This window comes from Cebus imitator, unplaced genomic scaffold (genome assembly GCF_001604975.1).
Source record: "Cebus imitator isolate Cc_AM_T3 unplaced genomic scaffold, Cebus_imitator-1.0 Scaffold736, whole genome shotgun sequence".
Taxonomy (NCBI): domain Eukaryota; kingdom Metazoa; phylum Chordata; class Mammalia; order Primates; family Cebidae; genus Cebus; species Cebus imitator.
The window spans coordinates 26,200-50,772 of NW_016108051.1; the positions used below are offsets into that span (position 1 = coordinate 26,200).

General features: G+C 43.7%; 1 protein-coding gene across 1 annotated transcript in view; it reads left to right on the plus strand.

The window, feature by feature from the left end:
- The first annotated feature begins 1,540 nt into the window (after window positions 1-1,540).
- Window positions 1,541-24,573, plus strand: part of AFF3 (AF4/FMR2 family member 3) — a 153,576-nt gene continuing 130,543 nt past the window's right edge. Inside the window, exons 1-3 of the mRNA XM_037735164.1 lie at window positions 1,541-1,600; window positions 4,304-4,423; window positions 4,505-4,694. Coding sequence (XP_037591092.1) covers window positions 1,541-1,600; window positions 4,304-4,423; window positions 4,505-4,694 — 370 coding nt within the window. The remainder of the gene's footprint in view (window positions 1,601-4,303; window positions 4,424-4,504; window positions 4,695-24,573) is intronic.

The window sequence follows — 24,573 nt, forward strand, 5'->3', positions numbered from 1 at the left end:
GTGTTGTGTTTTTCAGCTCCATCAATTCACTTATATTCTTTTCCAATTTGTCCATTCTTGTTAGCATCTCATCAGATCTTTTTTCAAGGTTCTTAGTTTCTTTGCATTGGGTTAGAACATGTTCTTTTAGTTTAAAGAAGTTTCTTACTACCCACCTTCTGAAGTCTGATTCTGTCATTTCATCACACTCGTTCTCCATCCAACCTTGTTCCTTTGCTGGTGAGGAGTTGTGATACCTTGTAGGAGGAGAGGTGTTCTGGTTTCGGGTGTTTTCATCCTTTTTGCGCTGGTTTCTTCCCATCTTTAAGGATTTATCTTCTTGTCATCTTTGTAGTTGCTGACTTTCAGATTGGGTCTCTGAGTGGACGTTCTGTTTGTTGATGATGAAGTTATTTCTGTTTCTTAGTTTTCCTTCTAACAGTCTGGCCCCTCTGCTGTAGGACTGCTGAGGTCCACTCCAGGCCCTGCTTGCCTGGGGATCACCTGTAGCAGCTGCAGAACAGTAAGGGTTGCTAACAGTTTCTTCTTCTGCTATCTTTGTCCCAGAAGGATACCCGCCAAATATCAGTCTGATCTCTCCTATGAGGTGGCTCTTTGGATATACAGGGGTCAGGGAGCTGCTTGAGGAGACAGTCTGTCCTTTATAGGGGCTCAGGTGCTGAGCTTTGAGCTCCATTGTTCATTCCGAGCTGCTGGGCAGATATGTTTAGGTCTGCTGCAGCAGAACTCATAAACCACTTTATGTTCCCAGGTGCTCTGTCCCAGGGAGTTAGGGCTTTATTTATGAGTTTCCATTGTGCTGCTGCCTTTTTTTTTTTTGAAGGGCTGCCCTGCCCAGCAAGGAGGCAGCCTGGTCACAGTCTGCCTGCAGAGGCTTTGCTGAGCTGCTGTGGGCTCCGCCCAGCTGCCCTGTGAACTTCCCTGCAGTCTTGTTTATATGGGTGTAGTTAGAATTGCCTCAGCAATGGTGGCCTGCCATTGGCGGACTCTCTCTGTAATGGCAGGTTGCCTTGGCAACAACAGGCAGCTTCAGCAATGGCGGGTTGCCTTGGCAACGGCAGGCTGCCTCAGCAATGGCGTCCATAGTGGTGGAGTGCCTCAGTAATGGCGGACGCCCCTCCACCACAGAGCTGGACCATCCCGGGTTCAGCTGCGCTTGCTGTGAAACTCTCAATCCAGAGAGTTTCTGATTGCTGTTCTTTTGTGGGGGTGGGACCGAGCCTGATCACCTGGCTCCCTGCCTCAGAGCCTTTTTCTTCTTTTTTAGTTGAAAAGTCTACTCTATCCCAGTCGCCTGTTGAAAGGGCACCCCGGGATCTGTGTCATTTCCCGTGCGGTGACTCACTGTGCCAGCTTAAACAGTGGCGCTGAGATTCATGGCGCTTTTTTTGCCCAGGAATCTCCTGGCCTGGCGCCCTGTTCAGTCCCCTCTTTAATCAGATGAATGGGCGACTTCCCGGGTCTCCAATCACCAGTCCAAAGGGCACCCAGACCAGTGTGTTTTGTACAGAGAACTGCCCGGGGCATTGACAAAGCAGCCATGCGGGGCAAAGCAGCCGCGCTGACCAAAAGAACTGCACAGGCCACAACAGCCGCGCAGGTAATCCATGGAGCTCCTCCGCCTGGGAATCTCCTGGTCCGTGGGCAATAAAAATGCGATGTCCACTCACCCTCTGCGCTTTCACTGGGAGCTGCAACTCCGAGCTGTTCCTAAACGGCCATCTTCTCCTAGAAAATTTAAAATTTAAAACTACATGGGCGACTCACATATTTCTGTTAGAGAACATTGTTCTAGAGAATCATTCAGTATGTGGGGTGGACAGGGAAGGGACTTAAGGAGAGCAATGCAAAAACTGTCACATTGTTTAGTAGGCTTTCCTGTTCTTAAAAGCCATCAGCCTGGACGGGCATCATGGCTCACGCATGTAATCCCAGCACTTTTGGAGGCCAAGGTCGGCAGATCCTGAGGTCAGGAGTTCGAGACCAGTCTGGCCAACATGGTGAAACCCCGTCTTTACTAAAAATACAAAAATTAGCCAGGTGTGGTGGTAGGCACCTGCAATCCCAACTACTTGGGAGACTGAGGCAGGAGAATCACTTGAACCTGGCAGAGGTTGCAGTGAGCCAAGATCACGCCACTGCACTCCAGCCTGAGCAAAAGAGGAAAACCATCTCAAAAAACAACAACAAAAAAATTGCCCTCAGCCACCCCAGCCTCTCCCCGGCTCCTAGCTCGTGGGTTGCCTCAGCACACACCCAGCACCCTCACTCATGTCCAGGGCACCCAGCTTCCTCTGCCTGCTACTGTGGCCTGCTGCTCATGGCTCACACCAAATGTGCCCCTGTCTTTACACCTGCTGTCTGGCTAGTGGGGCAAGAGTGCCCAGTGGGTCCTCCCTTCAGTCAGAATCTGACCTTAATGTGCATAAAATCCTTTGAATGTCTAAAACACCTATCTCTGATGTATTGGCTAGAAGGTTCTAACAAAGGATTAAGGAATGAGGCTGGACACTGTGGCTCATGCCTGTAATCTCAGCACTTTGGGATGCCAAGGCAGGCAGATCACCTGAGGTCAGGAGTTCAAGGCTAGCTTAGCCAGCATGATGAAACCCCATCTCTACTAAAAATACAAAAATTAGCCGGGCATGGTGGTGCACACCTGTAATCCCAGCTACTCAGGAGGCTGAGGCAGGAGAATCACTTGAACCTGGAAGGCGGAGATTGCAGTGAAGTAAGATGGTGCTGCTGCACTGCACCCTGGGTAACAGAGCAAGACTCTGCCTTGAAGAAAAAAAAAAAGTATTAAGGAATGGGAAACATGGACTTCCACAGTGAAAAGGCTAGATTTTAGATAGGATACTGTAACATTGGAAATAATGATGCAGTGGGAAATAAAACAGGTGTTGGGGTGCTTTTCTTATCAACCTAAGAATACGAATAAGGAGCCAAAACTTACTGGCTTTCACTTTTACTCCTTAAAAAAGATTTTAATGACATTATTTTTTGCTAATAAGGGAAAGATACAAGTATTGGAATCACTGGATAAAAAGAATCATGCCTGGGAGCATAAAATAGCGATTTCCCTGCTAATAAGGAATTGGTTGTTAATCTAAGACTTACAAATTGAGGTATCCAAGAAGCCATTTCTGTATTAATATACTCATCAATGCTTTCATTTTTCTTTGGCGGAAATCATCTTGACTTCTCAAAAAATATGCATTTTTCTTTAATAGAAAAAAATTTAGAATTACTATAAATGGTGATACTAGATTAAAAATCCTAAAAGTATATAATCTCTCTCCATATGAAAATTATATTTGGACATATCCAGTTTTTTCAGTATCCAGGAGTAGAATGAAAGTTTATTTCCAAGAATCTGATTAAACATACACAAGAAAAAATAGATTTTTCTTGCACAGTCACATTTTAAATTACCCATTTTGGGCAATAGTTTTCATGTTACTATTAGTTAATGCTGACTTTGGTCCCAGTTAATAATGGAATTTGCATCACGACTTTTTTAAATCCCTCTTATCCTTATTGATTACTCAGCTCTTTTTTCTATATCATCACAATAGTTTCTTAATTTCCATTTGGTTTGTTGGGAATCTATCCATTTGCTGAGTTCGTGCCCTGTTAATTCTATGCAATGTCCTGGAAATAACAAAATAAATATGAGAATACGGATTGGTGACTGCAGCAGTTTGCCCTGCAGAGGGTGAGGCTGAGGAGTAAGAATGGTCACTTCAACAGAAGGTAACAGGAGCTATGATAGAGGTACCCGTTCAGAGAGGCTCAGAGCCCTACAGAGTCACCTGGGCCTTCAGGAAGTTGATACAGCTTAAGACTTGGTCACCTCCTTCTGCATTAGGCTAGTGCCTGATAACCTGGCTCTCTGGAGGACACAGGAGTTTAATGCATCATCTCAGTCCAGACATCCAGTGAAGGGAGATCTACCAGGGCTTAGTCCAAGACAACATATCCTCCGTAGGGTTCGGCGAATAGGGAAGGTTGGGGAAGGCAGGAATGTCTGGTGGACTTCTTAGAGGAGTGATACCTGGGATGGACCCTCAAAGGTGTATAAGATTTGAATTGGCAGAGGCAGGAGGCCAGGCGCTGTGGGTGGGAGCCTAACACACAGCACCGTGGGATGAGGCTCACTGCTCCCTCCCCACTCCTCTCCTGACCTTCCAGGCCTTTCATCAGCCTGTCCTTTGCAGTCACTCACCTGTCTGAAGCATAGCCCCTGCCTCCTGCCCCTATACGCTGTGACTTCTTCCCAACTCTTGCTGCTGTTAATAAGATAAGAGGTGAGAATGAGGAATGCATTGCTGGAGAAGGGGAGGAGCAGAATCCACTCTCCTGTCTCCCTGGCCGCAGGGGCCACCATGTCCGTGGAGAGCTCAACAAGGGCCAAATCAGAGTTAGCAACTGGGGCTTTTCTGGGCCTTGGGACTGAGCCCTGCAGGAGATAGAGTTAAGAGTCCTCTCTGGAATTGGGCAGGAGGAGGTCTCAGTCCACAGAGGCAGGGTGTGGGCCAGGGCTGCAGAGGCGGCCACACCTGCCCTGGCTCTGAGCGAGGGCTCTTCTGACCTCACCATGCCCGTGGGCTCTGCTGCCAGCTCCAGAGGCCAAGCCCAGTCACTACTTGAAACAGCTGCCTCTAAGAAAGTAGAGAAGGCTTTTCAGAAACGTACATAAAGCCTTCCGTACTTCAGACCATCCTAAATTACATGAACTTAGTCCTTTCCTGGGCCCTCACCACTAATTAAATATGCTTGTGAACAAGACCTCTGTTCTAATGAATTTCTGCCTTCTAACTAAGAGCGCCGCTATTGTGGGGGAGCTTTTCCCTGGAGTTCTTCTCCCTCTTGACCTAATCCTATGATCGTGGTCTCTGCAGGGCCCGTCCCATTACCCCATACACTGTCACTGACAGCAGGTGAACACTTGACTCTCTTGACAGCAGAGTGACCACTTGCATTTTTACAACTCTGTGTCCGCACAGGAAGGGTAAGTGATACCACTTTTCTTAAGACTCCTTTGAAGAAAAGGTTGGGGTGCCAAAAACAAGAGCAAAAGTTTGTAAACTGCTGGTCTTGATGATCACTAAAGCCCTTCACCTCTAAAAACTTGTCTAGGTTTGTTCTGAGGATGATGAAGCAGCATTTGGTACCTCCCCGCTTAAGTGGTTTTGCCTAGTGCACAAGCTTATTGATAGTGCAAATCCATCATGGCCTTGAGTGAAGGCAGCTCTGAGAAAGCAAGGAAATGCTCCAGTTGGGACACCAAGTGGGGCCAAGGGCACAAGAGCATCAGCGACACTGAATGCTCCAAAATAACACTGTCCCAAATGGCAGGCTGCAGAAGTTCAGGAGCAACATGCATTTTTAGCAGAACTTTATTAAGGGGCCCTCAGTGAACAAATGAGACCCTACGTATCCCCTTGACCCTCTTCCCCCATAAGGGTGAAATGAGCAGTGACAGCACAGCCTGGTTTGTTTCCGCCTTGGTAATCCAGCAACCTGAGATTTTTCTGGAACAGGGAGTACATTGTGAATGGGAGGCGAAGAAGTCCTGGCTGATATCATTCTGGTGAGGGAGAAGAAGAGACAAGGCCAGAAACGTCCAACAGTTGCTTGGTGTCACCTGTCCTAAGTGACTGGTCCTCTGGGCTCTAGACCTTAGAGCAAATGAGAGATGGGTCCCTCCAACGGGCATTCCTTACTTCCCTTTGTCACAGCCTGGACATTCAAACAGAAACACACCCAGCATGCCTGGCACTGCCTGCCTTGCCTTTGTCCGTCCCCATCTCCCTCCTCCTGGCCTCTCTACTTCTGCCTTTCCCACCAAGAAAACAGAAAGAAGGGAACTCTGCTATGCCTGAATATATACTCTTCAAAATATACATTTGATTTTCTTTTTTTGAAAAAAAAAATTTCACATTGGGTTAGTATACCTTGAACCAAAATACATTTGTGAAAACTCTGATTTTTTCTGGGAAAAGTTCTGGATAAAAAGTCGTACATGGATTCTAACAGCAGTACGTGTTCACTCATTCTTGCAACTTTTATTTCATAAGCAACCAAACAACTGATTGAAGCCTTGGGATTCTCAGCACTTTCCAATTGAGCCCTACGCACTGCTGCTCTGATTCTGTAACAGACAAATCTGCCCAACCACTCCTTTATTTTAAAGTTAATAGACAATGAATTTTAAAGATTGTGGTTATTACAAATTTAAGTGTTGTGGGTTTTTTTATTTTTTGTTTGTTTTTTTTTCTGAGATGGAGTCTTGCTCTGTCACCCAGGCTGTAGCGCAGTGGTGCGATCTCAGCCTCCCGGGTTTAAGCAATTCTCCTGTCTCAGCCTCCCAAGTAGCTGGAGACGGGACTTCACCATATTGGTCAGACTGGTCTCGAACTCCGGGTGATCCACCTGCCTTGGCCTCTTAGTTTTGTTTTTTTAAAGTAGCAAGTTATTTTGAGTTCATTTTTATTTTTCTGCTCACTCCAGATGTATTTTAAATGTATTCCATTCCATTTGGAGTCGTGGAGCGAGTGTTTCTGTGCTCTTTTGCAGGTCTTCTATTTTGAAGGGGTGAATGCTTATGTTTTTGCAATTAAATAAATGCCTGTGTCTCCCAGGCACTGGACACAGAAAGGAGTAAGGCTGAGACACTACTCCCAAGGAGCACATGAGTCAGGTAGATGAGGCAGACATGAAGACTAATCATTCCAATGTGGAGTGGCAAGTGCGCTAATAGACATGCGTGCAGCAAAGGGTCATTCATTAAGATCACTGAGCACCAAAAAGCTGTACCCTTTGGGGTGGCCTTTGAAGAGTGAGTAACAGATGAGAACAGGGAGAAGGACATCAGGCAGGAAGGGCAGACCAGGCCGAGACTCAGAGAAGTGGAACTATAAAGAGTTTGCATCATTCGTGTTGAATTCTAGGGCTGGGACCAGGCAGCAGCTACAGTGAGCTGAGGCCAACCATGAAAAGACTTATATGCCTTAAGAAGCAGCAGCTGTTAAGAATTTAAATTATAGGTGGGGGCCGAGCGCGGTGGCTCACACCTGTAATCCCAGGACTTCTGGAGGCTGTTGGGGGCAGATCACACGGTCAAGAGATTGAGACCATCCTGTCCAACATGGTGAAACCCCATTCCTACTAAAAATATAAAAATTAGCTGGGCGTAGTGGTGCTCATCAATAGATACTCAGGAGGCTGAGGCAGGAGAAACACTTGAACCTTGGAGGCAGAGGTTGCAGTAAGCTGAGATCGCACTACTGCAATCCAGCCTGGCAACAGAGCAAGACTCCATCTCAAAAATAAATTAATAATTAATTTTAAAAATAAGTAAATCATAGGGGGACTGCAGCGAGGTGGGAAATACAGCCTGGAGGAGGAACTGAAGAGAGAAGTTAGTAGTTACACCAGTGAGAAATGAAGTGTGAACCAACGTAGCATCACGAGGGATGGAGAAAGAGAGGGATTCCAAATAAAATTTGAGAAATAGGATGGACATTGCTAGGAGTTTTGTTGTCTGTACGGAGGAGAGAGAGGAAGTCAAAACCCACGTGCAGAGGACCAGGTGGGTACACATTGGATTCCAAGTCAGGAGGTGATAGGTTCTGGTTTGGGGCCATCAAGGTGGAGGCATATCCAAGTAGGGATTAATTTATTGGCTCAACAAACCTTTAATGTGTGATGATTGTATGCCGGGCATTTTCCTAGATACTGAAGCTGCCCAGTGAGATAAAATATGAGCTCAAGCCTCCAGGAAGCCACAGTGCAGAGATGCTCAGGTGCAATGGCCCGAGGGGACTGGCATTTGGAGGAAGCAGTCATGGATGTCATATCTGGGAGTGAATGAAGACATGAGAGAGTGCAGAAGAGAACTGAGGCCAGATCATAGGGTGACAGCAGCTATGAAGAGTGGCCAGAAAGGGATAGAATCATCAAAGGAAAAGAAAGAGCACCTCCAGAATCAGAGAAGCAACACAGGAGCAGCTCAAGGAAGGAATATATGAAATGCCACATAGATCAGAGTGACCAAGCAAGACAAGGAGACCAATATTTGATTTGGCAATTGAATGTCCCAATAGTTTTAAGGTATATGTGTGGATATGCAGATAACTATAATTTTTTTTTTTTTTTTGAGACAGAGTCTCACTCTGTCACTTAGGCTAGAGTGCAGTGACGCTGTCTCAGTGCACTGCAGCCTCAACTTCCTGGGTTCCGGCAGTCCTCCAGTCTCAGCCTCCCAAGTAGCTGGGATTACAGGCATGTGCCACCATACCTGGCTGATCTTTTTATTTTTAGTAGAGACAGGGTTTTACCACGTTGGCTAGGATTGTCTCCACCTCCTGACCTCATGATCCAACCGCCTCGGCCTCCCAAAGTACTGGGATTACAGGCATGAGCCACCACACCCAGACCTATAATTTAGAAAGAATACTGCTTTTGCTGGTCAAGCATCTGATTGTCTTGTTGGGACCGAAAATGTCTTTCTGGCCAGAATTTTAACCACTTTGCACACGTAATGACAAGCCTTTGATTTGTGGCCATTGCTACCAAGGGTAGCACATGGTAATCCTGCCCCTTTGTTGTATCTGCAGAGCGCCTACACCACTACAGTGTAGTATCTTTTATGTGATTCAGAAGCAGTTGACTAGTATTGGATTATAATCCAAAGCAAGAAAGTATGCAAGAGTCATACTGATAGAAAGAAAAGATTGGAATAAATAAACAGGGCAAATAAATCTTCCATACAATAGAATTCCAAATAACCTAAGTATTGTAGATAATGCCCCTCAAGGAGGGGACATCACTGCCCCCTTCTGAAGTGTGGGTTGTGCTTGGTGGCCTCTGTGTCCTATCTAGAAAGGGAGTACAAAAAGTAACTTTACAGCAGAGAAACCCAACAAACGCAGCCTCAGCCACATCCCCAGTGATAAGTCATGTTGATGGGTTGTGATGAAAATGGCTTTTTACCTCTGGGGTCTTCCTCCTAAAAACCTATCATCTCCATCTAATCGTGAGAAAAACAGCAGACAACCCAAACTGTGAGACATTCTACAAAATACATGGCCAAGACTCCTCAAAACAGTCAAGGTTATCAAAAACAAAGCAAGTCTGAGAAGCTGTCCCAGCTAAGAGAACCCTAAGGAGATGTGATGACTAAATGTAACATTCCATCTTAAATAGTGTCATCCTGCGACAAAGAAGGAACAGTAGCTAATCGAAATAAAGGATGGGGCTGGGCACGGTGGCTCACGCCTATAATCCCAGCACTTTGGGAGGCCGAGGCAGGTGGTTGGCTTGAGCCCTGGAGTTCAAGACCAGTCTGGCCAACATGATGAAACCCCATCTCTACTAAAAACACAAAAATTAGCTGGATGTGGTGGCATGCACCTGTAGACCCAGCTACTTAGGAGGCTGAGGCAGGAGAATAGCTTAAACCTGAGAAGCAGAAGCTGCTGTAAGCCGAGATCGCACCACTGCACTCCAGCCTGGGTAACAGAGCAAGGCTCTGTTTAAAACAGACATAAGTTATCATATCAACATGTGACAAATATATCATTCTGCTGTAAGATCCTAAGGACAAGGAAAACTAGATACGGAGTATTCGAAAACCCTCTGTGTTCTCTTGGTAACTTTTCTGTAAGTCTAAAACTACTATAAAAGCTTAGTCTTAAAGTTACTGGAAAGAAAAGAAAAAAAAAAAGTTTATTTAGAAATAGCAACAATTGACTGGCCACCTGCCTGATTTTCCCTCTAAGCCCCGTGCTTTCCTCCCTGCTTTTGGGACCCTCACTTGGGAAGTTTTGTCAGCCTCTTTATTCTGCAGGCCAGCAAGAGCCTGCCTCTCCTCTGGCTCCCATCTCCTAGAATTCTGAGAGCTCAGCCTTGTGGCTTGAAGAGTCTCACTGAGTTCATAGACCACTCCCTCTGTTCTCCTTGACTGGAAGCTCCCACTTACTTGCATTACTCACCTGGCTCATTTGATGAAACTGATTCTCCTTCTCCCACATCTGGCCCCTACCACACTGGGACATTTCTCTTCTTGTCTTGATGTCCTGGCAGTGTTTCCCTAGCCTGACACTACCCAAATCAAATAAGTAATTTCAAAGTACCTATTTCTGTTTATTTAGCTATCTACTATTAAAAATGGCTGCATAGGTGACAACGATCAAAGTGCATCAGAAGCTGGGGATATATTTGTGTTAGGAACATGTCTCTTGGCCATATAAGAAATTGCATTCCTAGATCCTTCTCTCTGTTCTGAGTTTAATGTTATATACTCATTGAACTCAGGGTACTGTTTCAAAGATTCTGGGACAGTTTGTTGCCTGGATAAGAAAATTCAGTTAGCCTAAGTTCCCTACCAGACTGGAGCTCCCTGAGGGCAGGAACCATTTTCTACTCATCATTGATTTGCTGTTGGCTGGCAACATGCCTAGCACATAAAGGCAATCAATGAAATATGACTTCAATAATTGATTACCATTGCCACAGCGATAGAGGTTGCTGATGTGCTGTTATTACAGAACAGGGTAGGCTCCCAGCTCTAGAGGGCCCTTTAGGGGCCATGCTGCCTGGAGTGGATCAGACAGTCTCATCTCTGATTCCTTCAGGCCATCACCAGGGTTCTCGGTCAGGAATGCCTGCTGCTGCCTGTATTTGCCATGTAATAAGATTAGATGAAAGAAAAATGGCCCATTTGGGGGGCTACCACTGTACCTAAAAAATTCTACCATTAATGTCACGCCTTCGAAATCTTTGTTGCTTTTGGGGTTTTATTTTTTCATATGTTTTGCAATTACAGGTTAGTAGTGCTTGGGAACCTGTTAGAGGGAGTCGGATCTTACCAACTGTTCAACATGCAATGTGGCTGGCTCAGAACCAGTCCCAAGGGTACGAGACTGAGAAGAGAAACATTTTAGCAAGTAGGCAGGAATAGCTCCAGTTCCTTGGTCAGAAAGGAAGAGTCTGCATGAGGGCATGAGCTCTGGAGAGGGAGGGATGTACCTAAAGGGTGGGGGTTTTCAAAGGTAAACTTAACTTCCTTTGCAATGTTATTTGGTGTTGGCCCTGACATCAGTTGACTTTCTGTCATTTTAATTGAAACTGTGGATCAGGACTCTTGACTCATCTAAAATAGGAAAGTCAGAAAGTCTGCATCGGACTGGGATCCTGCCTGTTTTTATTCCTACCCTCCTTTCCTCCATCAGTGAATAGACCCACTTTTACAGTATAGACACCATGACTTCCAGGACAGTAACTAACTAAACAGGTCAATGTTTTCCTGGTTATTTTCTTAAGCACTAAGCAGAAGCAACACTATACTGTAGTCTGATTCTATTTCAAAAATGTGTATTCACACTTCGAGTTTTTCACATGAGTTGTTTTTCTTATACTTAAGATTCCTTTCTTCCACCTGAAAGAGAAATAAATGAATATGTTTAAAAAGTTAAGTAGGCAACAAAGGACTTGATTCTACAGTTTTACTCTTTTTTTACTTAAACTCAAAATACGCCTGATATAAAACCATGATGAAATGCTGAACCTTTCTTAAGGAGTGGCCTTAACTGGTTTTGGTGGCCCTGGTTCCACCCCAGTAAATGGACCCCTCTAGATTGTTTGACAAACTCTATGTCATCATGAGTTAAACAACTCCCAATAGAATGTAATTGATGCATAGAGATGCATGTTGACTGGGTAATCAGGTTTTTTTATTGTAAAAGCCAGTTCTATGTACCTGAAAATGGATTTAGAACACTTAATATACTTGGCCTAATTTTCAACTCTATTTTTTAAAAAGAAAGAAAGAAGGCCAGGGGCGGTAGCTCACACCTGTAACCCCAGCACTTTGAGAGGCTGAGGTGGGCAGATCACTTGAGGTTAGGAGTTTGAGACTAGCCTGGCCAATGTGGTGAAACCCCATCACTACTAAAAATAGAAAAATTAGCCAGGTGTGGTGGTGGGCACCTATAATCCCAGCTACTCAGGAGGCTGAGGCACGAGAATCACTTGAACCCAGGAAATGGAGGTTTCAGTGAGCCGAGATAGTGCCATTGTACTGTAGCCTGGGTGATAGAGCTAGACTCAGTCTCAAAAAGAAGGAAGGAAGGGAGGGAGAGAGGCAGGGAGGGAGGGAAAGAAATAGTCCTGGCATAGAGTGAGAGTTACTTAAGATTAGAGTTCTATATTCAAACCACCTGGAATCGTTTTATAATGAAAAATTCTGAAAGTATGAGAGATAACATGCAAAGTGCTACAAAAGTGGTAACATTAAAGCTGAATTCTTGGGCCAGGCACAGTGGCTCAGGCCTATAATCCTAGAACTTTGGAAGGCTGAGGTGGGCGGGTCACCAGAGGCCAGGAGGTTGAGGCTACAGTGAGCTGTGATCATGCCACTGCATTCTAGCTTAGGTGACAGAGTGAGATCCTAACTAAAAAAAAAAAAAAAAAAAAAAAAACAGAATTCATGGAAATGCCTTAGTTTGAGGATCATCTACCAATCCCCAGCCAATGAATCGCTCATAGGATGCTTTTTTCTTTAATATGGAACATTGAAGTCTTTTCCTCGTCACATTTATACGATCTGCTTATGATGTTTGTGGCCGAGAGGATAAGTGGATTAGTGTGAAAGCCTCCATCTACTCACAAGCATCTGAAAGGCCTGGGAGCATGTGTTCTGGGAACAGGACAGCTGCAGGGGAGGCGGGGTGGCTGCACCTCTGTAGTACCCAGGTACAGTGTGGTGCCCACTGCAATCACAGGAGCCAGAAGGTCATCTTGGTCCACATATAGGATAAGGTTGTTAAAATTCCATGATGAGTCTTAAATGACCCCATAGCTGTCCTGGACAAGGAGGCAGATGACATCTTTCCTAAAGACAGTTGGGGAAGGAGTGACTAAATGAGCTGAGGTGGAGAAAGCTTTAAGTTAGGAGCCTTGGGTCTTAATTCTCAGAGCTGTTAACTTCCAAAAGTAAAGAAAGTAATCTTCCCCCTACAGTCAATCTTGGCAGAGCCCATAGAGTGGATTATGTCCCACATATAACTGTAAATTGGGACGACACTGAGCAACTTGTAGGCGACACAGAAGAGAGCTACAGACTGAAGAATCAAAGGACCAGGATTATCTGACAAGGAGAGAAGATGCTCATCTGTGCTCCCTTGGTATTCATCACCTCACTGGCTTCCTTCCTGTTCTGCTCCCAGTAAACAGTGAGCCACTTGAAAAGGAAGACTTCTCCAGTTTTATATCTCTAGCACCTAGAATGTGCTCATTGGAGGTGGTCAAGAAATTAAGAAGTTTATCTTCTCTGTTAGAAAAAGTAACTGCTATAATCACAGCACTTTGGGAGGCTGAGGCAAGTGGATCGCTTAAGCCTAGGAGTTTGAGACAAACCTAGGCAACAAAACAAAACCTCTTATCTCTACAAAAAAAATACGAAAATTAGCCAGGCATAGTGGGCTACGTGTAGTACCAGCTACTTGTGGGGCTGAGGTGGGAGGATCACTTGAGCCTGGGAAGTCAAGGCTGCAGTGAGCCATGATACCACATCACTGTACTCCAGCCGGGGCAACAGAGTGAGACTTTGCCTCAGGAAAAATCGACACCCTATCATCAAAATTGAAAGAGCTAGAGGAGCAAGATAAAAAAAAAAAAAACCCAAAAAAAAAAAAAAAAAAAAAAAAAAAGAAAGAAAGAAAGAAAAACAAAAGGAAAAATGGTTTTAAATTGTAACATAGTTACTGTCACAAGATGGAATGGGCAATAAAATACCAGTTAGAATACTGAATATTTATTGAGTAATTACTACCTACCAGACACTGTATAAAATGTTTTATACATTTTCCCCTTATAACTTCTGCAACATTCCTAGGAGGTAAACACTCTTGTTTTTCCATTTTACAGATGAGGAAACAGAGGCAGAACAACTTTAAGCTCTTTGCATAAGGACACAACTAGCATGAAGTACAGCATCTGGATAGAAATCAATAAACCAGGCTTTCTGACTGCAGAGCTCATGTGCTTAGTTACTATACACATCAGTCAGTTTGATCTGGAGAAGAGAAACCACTCTAGGTATTTCAAGTAGGAAGACATTTAACATAGGGAATTAGTGCCTTTCAAACCCATCAGGAAGGCCAGGGAAGGGGGACCAACAGGAAATCAGAAATCAGTTCAGAAAGTCATTTCAAAAAATCAATAAATATACGAATAACAGAAAACTGCTAACAGTAATCTCAGATGTCTGCAGCACCTGCAGGTATTATTCACAGAAGGGTGCCTGGAAGCCACTCACGGAACCTCATATCTGCCATCTGCTGAAGTTTCTGCACCTGCTTCACTGTCTTGGGAGCAGTAAAGGCTTCTGTTACTCTTTGATTTCCAAGCCCCATTCAGGTGCCTCTCACTGGTGCCATTTAACCAAAAACCCTATTGGCAGGGATTCTGGGAAATGTAGTTCCCAGGCCTCCAGCCCCTGTGATAGAAAGGAGTGCTTCAAAGGGGAGATGATGCCAATTGCCACTAGACAGAAAACCCAGCACACTATGCTATGCAGTCTTGACGAAAGTGTGGGGACTTCTCCAGGGAGTTTGAAAGGTGTGGTATTTATATAATTTTCTGTTTTCTCCCAGAGGCTGAAGAACAAGCTGGGGATCTGATTCCCCAGCACTGCCCTGTGGTTTCTGAAAACCACTGCTGAAGAATTCTAAAATGCCTCGTGGTAATTCCTTAACTTCTTAGTAATGATGGGGTTATGCCTTATCCTAGGCATTGAAGAAACACACCCCTTCCCTTCAAGCATTTTTATTCCAATGGAAGATGGAGGAAAAGTGAAGCCAGATAAGTTAATAGAAAATTCTAACACAATGCATTAGCTATGTATAAATTAGTCACTTAGGTAACAAGTGACTAATTCTGTCCTGTGGATTGGAGATGACTTTAATAGGAAGATGATAGTTCAGTTAGAATTAAAGCAGTGGTTCTCAACCTCGACTGAATAGAAGATTCACTTAGGATGTTCACGTCTTAGTTTATTTAGGTTGCTGTAACAAAATACCTCAGGCTAAAGTAACAAAATACCTTAAACTGGGAAACTTATAAATGACAGAAATTTATTCCTCACAGTTCTGGGGACCGGGAATTCCAAGATCAGGGTACCAGATTTGGTGTCTGTTGAGAACCTTTAGTGTCTGGGTTCATAGATGGTACCTACGAGCTGGGTCCTCATTCGGTGGAAAGGACACAAACTGGAAATAGCTATTTGGGATCTCTTATAGGGGCACTAATCCCACTCATGAAGGTTCTGCCCTCATGAGCTAATCACTTCCCAAAGACCCCATCTCTGAATACTATCACATTCAAGGTTAGGTTTCAATATGTGAATTTCGAGGGAACACAAAACATTCAGACCATAGCAGGTTGTCAGAAGTACTGATGCCTGGGGCCAATGCAAGACCAATTAAATCAGAATCCCTGGGGGTAAGGCCCATAGATCCCTATCTCTTGAAACATCTGGAGTAATGCTAAACCTGTCACTGAAAACTCCTATGAAGCTTTACAGTTTACAGTGGGCTTTCACCTTTATTTTCTCATTTGAATCTCAACTATCATCGCCTTGTTTTAATTAGCAAACTAAAACTTAGAGTGTGAGACCTTATCCAAGGTCCAGAACTATTCATGACCTTCAGCTCTTATGACTCAATCCAGCCCTCTCTATGTTCCATAGTGGGTCCCAAACTTGGCCGTGAATCAGTGACTGGGGGTGAGGCCCATGAATCAGCTCCCTAGGGAGTTTAAAAAAAAAAAAAACTAGATACCCAGATTGTACCCCAAAACTATCCCATCAGAATATGGGGTTAGAGTGGAGCTTGGCATCAATAGTTTTTAAAGATCCCCAGGTGATTCCAATGTGCAATAAAGTTTATAAACTGCTGTGTTATGCCATACTCAGGTAGCACGTGAATGTCGGTATGGCTTGAAGTGCATGAATTTGCTAATTAGGAGATTATGCTTGGTTCTCTTTTCTAATTCTAACAGTTTATCTGTTCAAATAAATCTCTTAATTAGGGACTCTCTTAGCAATTAACTTGTCAATAACAGCAGCCATAAAAATGCAAAAACTGATGTTTCTAACCAAAGAATAAATCTTAACATAATGCATGTTACGACCCTTATAGAGTCAGTGCATTCTTATTGTCAAAAGTTATTAAATAAGCAAACCATTAGTTAGCAAACAGAATAGGCAGCTAACTTACTTATTTACTGATAATGAATATTCAGTGTCAGATTTGAGCCAGATAAATAAGTGCATATCTCATTTCCCCCTTCAAAGAGGTTAAATAATGTTCACCATCGAATCTGTACAGCCACAGAAACTTTATGTTCCCAGTCAGGATCCTCTGACCTGTCCTCTGCTGTCTGCCAGGAAAGGATCATGTTCTTTCACACACTGTAATTGCATTTATTTAGCCTTAGAAACTCAATTCTTTAATACTGAGAACATCAAGTTCAGAAACTAATTTTCTAGAAGTCCTTATAATAGACAAAGACAGGAATTTAAACCCATCTTCAGGGAGAAAGCAGTCAGTGTTAAAATGCTCTTTCTAAAGCCTCAGTTTTTTGATAGAAATGATGGAGTACATCCAGCCCTCTTTCCCTGTAATTCTTTTAGGAGGAAGCAATTTTAAAGTCTAATATGTTTGGAGAATGCTACTTGATAACTGTGGCCTACATTGCCCTAAGTGGAAAAGATGGAGCATTTTTATATTTTCACAATCACACAAACTGTATGTGGCACTTTCATATTTCTGGGTGGAAAGCATCATGAGATGTTCAAGGAAAGGGGCCCAGCCTCCCAGTTCTCTAAGACAAAGGAGTCACTCTGGGCTGCTCCACTAGCTAACATTGCAATTCCAAGTGAAAGAGACAGCCAGCAGACTTTATAAACACACAGGTTTTTAAATTTCCTATCTTATTTTTTTTAACTTTTATTTTTATTTCAGGTTCAGGGGTACATGTGAAGGTTTCCTACATAGGTAGACTCATGTCACGGGGGTTAGTTGTACAGATTATTTCATCACCCAGGGATTGAGCTCAATACCCAACAGTTATCTTTTCTGCTCCTCTTCCTCCTCCCAAACTCCACCCTCAAACAGACCCCAGTATCTGTTGCTCCCTTCTTGGAAATTCAGTTTTTTTTTTTAAGCTGGGAAATTTCAAGTAACTTTAGTGATTTACTGTGTATCTTTACTACAGCCAAGAGAAATGGGAAAGAGATAAATCAGACCAACAAGGGTACGGACTTACCTTGCCAAATGGTCGGTTTTACAAGATGTATTTGTGAGCCTGCCTGCTGTTCTGTTTTCCTAGGACATGGCTTCTAACCCCGTTGCCCTGAGCTGAGCATAATCCTCTTGTGGGCCACCTGCCTGCAGCTGCATGTTAGTCTCTGCTTCCCACCTCTTCCATGAAGCCAGTGCTTATGGGTACCTTGTGGAGTGCCAGACCCTAAGTAAACAGCAGCATCAGAATTAGTTGCAAGATTTGTCACTGACAGGTTTAACTGGGACAAAATGGGCCTTTAGGATCCCAGTACCCACCAGGTACTGGGATATGACTTGTCTCATATTATACTTCTGTTGGACAACTTGAATGATAGCTGTGAACGCTTTGGCTCAGCAATTGGGAGCAGTCTTGAAGAAGGACACATTAAATATCAAATACATCCACCAGCATACCAATTATTTATTGATATACAGCAAATTACCCCAAAGCATAGTAGCTTAAAACAGTACCTATTATGTCATAGTTTTGTGTGGGTCAGGAATGTGAGCTTAACTCAGTGGGGTCCTCCGGCCCAGGGTCTGACACAGGGCTGTGATTGAGGACTGTAGTCATCTCAAAGCTTGACCAGGGGATAGATGCGCTTCTTGTGGCTGCAGGCAGGGATTGGATCCTTCTGAGTTTCTGGGCTGAGAGCCTCAGTTCCTGAATGGCTGTGGTCCAGAGGCTGTCCTCAGTTCCTTGCCATGGGAACTCACAACATGGCAGCTTGCTTCTTCAGAGCAAGCCAGCGAGAAGTGCAAAAAAGTATGCATGCTGGCAAGCAGATGTCACCTAATCTCACAAGTGGCATCCCACTGTTTGAACTATGCTATTCAATAGGGGCCAGTCATGCTACAGCCCCCTCAGGGGAAGGCACTACACAAGGGTGTGAATACCAGTAGTCGAGGCTCATCAGGAACCTTTCTACTTGCAGATAAGAGTCCAGAGGAAGCACAGTGGCTCACAAGTGTAATCCCAACCCCAAGAGTTTGGGGGGCCAAGGTGGAAGGATTGCTTGATCCCAGGAGTTCAAGGCCAGTCTGGACAACATAGTGAGATCCCCATCTCTACAAAAAGATTTTTTAAAATTAGCTAGGCATTAGCTGATTGGGGAGTCTCCTGAATTTACTCAGAAGGCTGAGGTGGGAGGATCTCTTGAGCGTAAGTGGTTGAAGCTCTACTGAGCCGTGATCACACCACCACACTCCAACCTAGGTGACACAGTGAGACCCTGTCTCAAAAAAATATATATATATTCCGGTTAGCCTTTTTTTCATCCACCACGTGGTTGCTCTTTAATGTCCTGTACTGACTCTAATGGGTCTATATTCATTTGCATGTTAATACATGAAAACACTCTGAAATAATATATAAGAAACTGTAAGCAATTGTGATGGTGGAGGATGAAGGAAGTGGGCAAGTAGAGACAAAGCTGGAAGGGAGACATTTCACCGGATACCTTTTTCTACTTGGGGATTTTTTTAGCCATGTTTATGTATTCTCTTTTTTAAAAAAAGAAGTCCATGGGAATGAGGGAAATAAACCTCCTCCATTCCCCATGCACTCCGTGCTGGACTGTCCTTCCTTTGCAGGACTGTCACCCTGTGGAGGGTGGGCTGGCTTTTCCTGGCCTTGCTGGCCTCTCCCAGGACAGCTCAGGCATGCCCTCCTCCAGCTAGTGTTTCCTGAGCCCCCGGTCTCTAAGAGCGCATCTCTGCTCTAGAGCTCATCCCATGTTAAAATCATAGGATTACTTGTCTCTGTGCCCTGCAAACCAGGGGCGCTTTGAGAGCAAGTCCAAGGCCTTTGTGGAATTTGTATTCCAGTGACTTGGGCTCAGCTGACTGAGTGAAAGCGCAGCAGTTTCTAGCAGCGATAGAGGTGGGAAAGGGGGCCCCTGATTCTCTTTAGAATCCCCCCTATGGACAGGCAGTCGCTGTGGGTGAGATCTGATTAGGAATACACACCAGGGCAGTGTCTGGGTGTCCGGGCCACAGGCCCTCACCATTCCGCCAGCCCTAATATGCCCTGAGAGGCAGCTCTAGAGAGCCTCACAGACTCTGCTTTCAGCTGCTAGCTCCAGATGTACACACCATTGTGGGTAGGAGGTGTGGCCCAGCCCACTGGTTCCCAAAGTGTGGCCCCTGGACTAGCAGCCTCAGCATCACCTGGAGACTTATGAGAAACACAAACTTGAGGGGGAGGGGTCCACTCCAGACCTACTGATATGGTTTGGCCGTGTCCCTACCCAAATCTCATCTTCAGTTGTAGCTCCCATAATTCCCAGGTGTTGTGGGAGGGACTCAGCGGGAGATAACTTAATCATGGGGTGGTTTCCCTTGTTCTCAAGGTAGTGAATAAGTCTCATGAGATCTGATGGTTTACAAGGGGTTTCCCTTTTGGCTTGGTTCTCATTCTCTCTTTGCATGCCTTTCATCTACTGCCATGATTGTGAGGCCTCCCCAGCCATGTGGAACTGTAAGTCCATTAAACCTCTTTTTCTTTGTAAATTGCCCAGTCTGGGTATATCTTTATCAGTAGTGTGAAAATGGGCTAAGACACCTACTAAATCAGAAACCCTTGGGGATGAGACCAGCAATAGGGCTTTTAACTAGTCTTCTAGTGCAGGCTCAAGCTTGAGAATCACTGGCCTTTTACTCCTAAAGCTCCCAAGGAGCTTTCTACTTACCCACAGCTAGAAGTAAGAGCAATTCATGCTCTAAGAACACCTTCCGTCGTAAACATTTTCCCACAGCACTTGCGAAGTCTTTACTTCCCCCGAGGACTGATCGGATGAGGAACTTAGTACATTCAAACTACTAAATGATTTGAAAAGAAAAATGTGGACTGTTTTCAGAGCTTTAATTGGGAAATCCTCATTTATAGATTATCTCTTGTCAAAATATGGAGAGCAGTATTTTGGTATTTTCTGGTTGGTGAAGGCCGTGCACTCCCCAGCAATGCTGTCTCTACCTTGATACCAGGTGACTTTATTTTTTTTTCCAAGCTATTCCATGTATTGTTTCAGTTACCTTGAAGAGCATTTTGTGATTTCATGCTTTTCTAAATGTGTCTTCATGGTGGAGTTTGGGAACAAGCTGTTCCTTTTGAAAGAATTAAAGGATCATGTAGAATTTTTGAGAGGACACAGACTTCTAGTGATATGTGGAACACAGCCTAGAGAACTTGGTGAAAGCTCGTCTGAGACACTGCAAATTACTTTATTGTTCTGTTCACTGTCTTCTTATATGTCATCTGAATTCATTTATTAGTTCTAACAGGTTTTTTTTGGTGGCATCCTTACAATTTTCTATATACAGGATTATGTCATCTGCAGAGACAGTTTTGCCTCCTTTTCAATTTGGATGCCTTTTATGTTTTTCTCTTGCCTAATTGCTCTGGCTGGGACATCCAGTCCTATGTTAAATAGATATTATAAGAGTGGGTGTCCTTTTCTCGTTCCTGATCTCAGAGGAAAAGTTTTCCGTCTTTGACTGTTGAGTCTGATATTAGCTATGGTCTTGTCAACTATGATGTGGCCTCACTATGTTAAGGTATATTCCATCCATACCTACTTTGTTGAGTGTTTTAATTTAAAAAAATGTTGGATTTTGTCAAATGCTTTCTATACATCTATAGAGATGATCAACTTATATGTCATCTGATTGTATTTATAGAAAGATCCTCTTAGGTTGGTTTTTTTTTCTTTTTAAAAGTTTTATTTTTAATTGACAAATAGTAGCTAGATATTTGTGGAGTGTGATGTTTTCATACGTATATAAATTGTAGAACCATCAAATCATGCTAATTAACATATCACTTCAAATATTTATTATTTAAATGTAGTGAGAACATTTAAAATCCATTCTTTTAGCTACTTAGAAATATACATTATTATTAACTATAGTCACTATACTATGTAATAGGTCACCAGAACCTTATTCTATCATATGGTTCTTTTTTAACTACCAAAAAACTGTTAGGCATGAGTGGAGGGGTCACATTTCACCATAATAGGGAAGAGTCTAAAGAATACTAGAGCTGACTGGTGAGTTTACAACAGAGGTACAAACACTTCCTGTGTCTCAATCCCAGGTGGGGAGCTGGCACCATCCCCCAGTTCAGTAGTTGGCCTACCCTTTGCAGGAGAACTTGGGTACAGTCTGGCTGTTGCCATTATTCTTGGTTTCAGGGATGCCACTTCAGTATTACATGTTTATAGGACTAGAGCCTGAGGGGGAGGTTTTATCCCACACACCATTATTACATGGGGAATATCTTCATAAAGTATTCAGACATTCTGTGTTTACACAGCACTCCGCTGTCTGAAAGCACTGCCACATCCCACGTCCATTTTCTGTTGAATTCTTAGAAAAACTCTTTGGAATGTTTAACTTGAACTATAAGGAAATGGGGAACTTCACCCAGGACTCCTGGCTCCTGTTGGATCTTGGTGCCATTTACTCAGATACCAACCTATTTGTTTTACTTTGAACTGAGTAGTGTCAGATCATCTCAAAGGTGCTTTCTCATTCTCCAGCAGTCTTCCGGGACATTCCACCCACTGGCAAAGGCACAGAACCATGGAATTCAGACCAACAGGAGAACATAGAGGTTGTTTTATCCAGCTCTCACTTTAGAGATGCGGAAACAATGTCTACAGGAAGTAGATGATTTGCCTAAGTTCACAGAGCTAGTTAGGGACAGCATTCAGACGCTAATGCTGGCTAGCTTCCAAGCTGCCATTTGGAGGCAGCTTATCACCACCCCAGACTCCATGCCACTGTTTCTTCTTATGACTGTTGATTTCCATTTTCCTTTTATTTATAGTTATTTTTTATTAATATAGATATGCATATTATTGGGAAAGGCAGTTGACTGATTGAGATTTTGAAGAAACACATCATCCGGTATCTCACCAGGATTTGACAGGTTTCTCAAATGAGATTGGCTTTTGTGAGGATCTTCTAGGGTAGGAAATGAGATGCTATTCCCCAGGGAAGATGGACCTGCAGAGAAGGTGGCGAGTGGACTCAGCATGTCATTGGGGAAAAGGACTATCAGAAGTTGCTGTCCCTAACTAAAAATAAGATCATAAACATAAGAGAGACAGTGCACCTTCACCCCAGGTTCAACATGGCAGAGTGACAGGATCATTGATGATTTCACTGACAATCACAACAGCTCCTGGGAGAGAGGGAGTCCAGGAAGGAGATATGTATGAGCAAATGCCATCTTGCTATGAACCAAATTGCTTCAAAAGATATAGAAATCCCTGGGTTTGAAAACATCAGAGCTGGAAACACTTAGGTCAAGTACAGCACCCCTTCATCTTGTTCCTGATTTCTCTATTCGCCTCCAGACTAAGTGACTTCATCTGTGCCTTGGATGCACTAAATTGCCAACCCCCAGAGTGAGCCCATGCTGGCTTTCCCTGTTCCCAGTTAACTGGGATGGCATGAGCTAAGTTCTTCCGAACAAATGCCGAGAAGAAGGTGGTTAATTGTTAATGAAAATATCCACAAACAGATGGTAGCACTGACCCTGAAAGAGCAGTAGCCTTCACAAAGAATGAAATGAGTTGTAGAACTTTCCTTCCCGTGTTCCAAGCAGTGGAGATGATGGCTTGGGGAATACCTGAAGAGAGGTGCACTTGCATAATGAATAGGCTCTCAGCCAATGTTAATTGTTAGAATAGATATTTGCATATATGAATATGTTTAATGGAGATTCATAAACATTTGTCTTTGACTTTAAATCTCACGTAGGTGAAGATAGTAGCAGCACCAGCTATAGAAACAAATCTGAAAATCAAATAGCCCAATTAAAACTCAGATTTAAAAAAAAAACACACACACACATTAAAACAAAGCAAAATGAAATGAACTTTAAAGGACTGAAAGGATTCCGATCTGTTAAGGGCCCCAAATGACAAGTAATTCAGGGAAAATCCTATTAATTAAAAACCACTACTCTGTGAAATGGCTGCCATTACATTTGAAGGCAGTTAATGTGCCCGTTTGCAATACCTGTGGAAGCTATAGATGAGCTTTGGAAGCAGTTGGCCATCTGTTAAGGGTAGGCTGCTATTTCTGCTTTCCAAGGAATTTTAGGTCTCAGAAATACAGGCACCAGCTACAACATAAATTTATCACTTTATCAATTAAGAAAATAATACACACAGGGAAATTATGGTAATCAAATGTTAAAACTGCAAAGGTTGTATTGAATTACTCCCTTTTCTGAAAAGTACTGAGTTTGCCTTCAGGTGACACAGTTGGGTTCTGCAAAAGTTGTATACATTGGAGCTTCACAATTTTAAGGCATTTAAAAATAAGTAAAATGACAATGCTGATGTGAATGTCACGTGTGAGGGGAACCACCCCTGGGAGACAGTACGCCTTCTGTGGATAGGTGCCTGCCACACAGTGGACAAGAAGTAACTGAATGAGTCAACAACTGGGGGTTTGGCCAGGCATGGTAGCCAGTGTCTGTAGTTTCAAATACTTGGGAGGTTGAGGTGGGAGGATTGCTTGAACCTAGGAGCTCAAGTCTGCAGTGAGCTATGATTGCGCCACTGCACTCCAGCCTAGATAACAGAGCAAGACCTTGTCTCTAAAACAAAACAATTGCGAGTTTGGATGCTGATTCCGCTGGTGGTGATGAGGCATGTTTCTATTCATTCTTCCCTTTCAGAAAGAAGAAGGTCCTTTAGGGTAGGAGGCAGCAGATTGCAAATGGGCTTGTTTATCTTTGGCTTCCTCTTTCGAGTTCTGAATCAAAGTCCCATTGCGTTCTTTCCTCTACAGAGCTCCTGCAAGACCCTCTCTCCCTGCATCAAAGTGTGAGCCAGTGCAGGTGGGAGCTCAAAACCCTTAGACCCCTTGTCTGCGTGTGTCAGGAAGGGTGTTAAAACATGCCCAACAATCATTTTAAGAACAAATTCCCAAGTAAAAATGGGTGGAATCTCAATCACTTAATAACACATTTTTTTTTTTAAATCTTGCTTGTATCCTTAAAGTGTCACAATTCTCCCGTACCTGGTTCAGATTCTGAAGTTACCATGAGGTGCTAACTTGGAGTATCCCTGACAGTAGTTTGATAACTCTTCAGGTGTTAAGGCCATGCAGCTCAGGTCTGTCCACACCTCAGGCTGCACCTCTGCTCTCTGGTCTCAATTCAAAAAGTTCAATTTTTTTTTTTTTTTTTTTTTTTTTG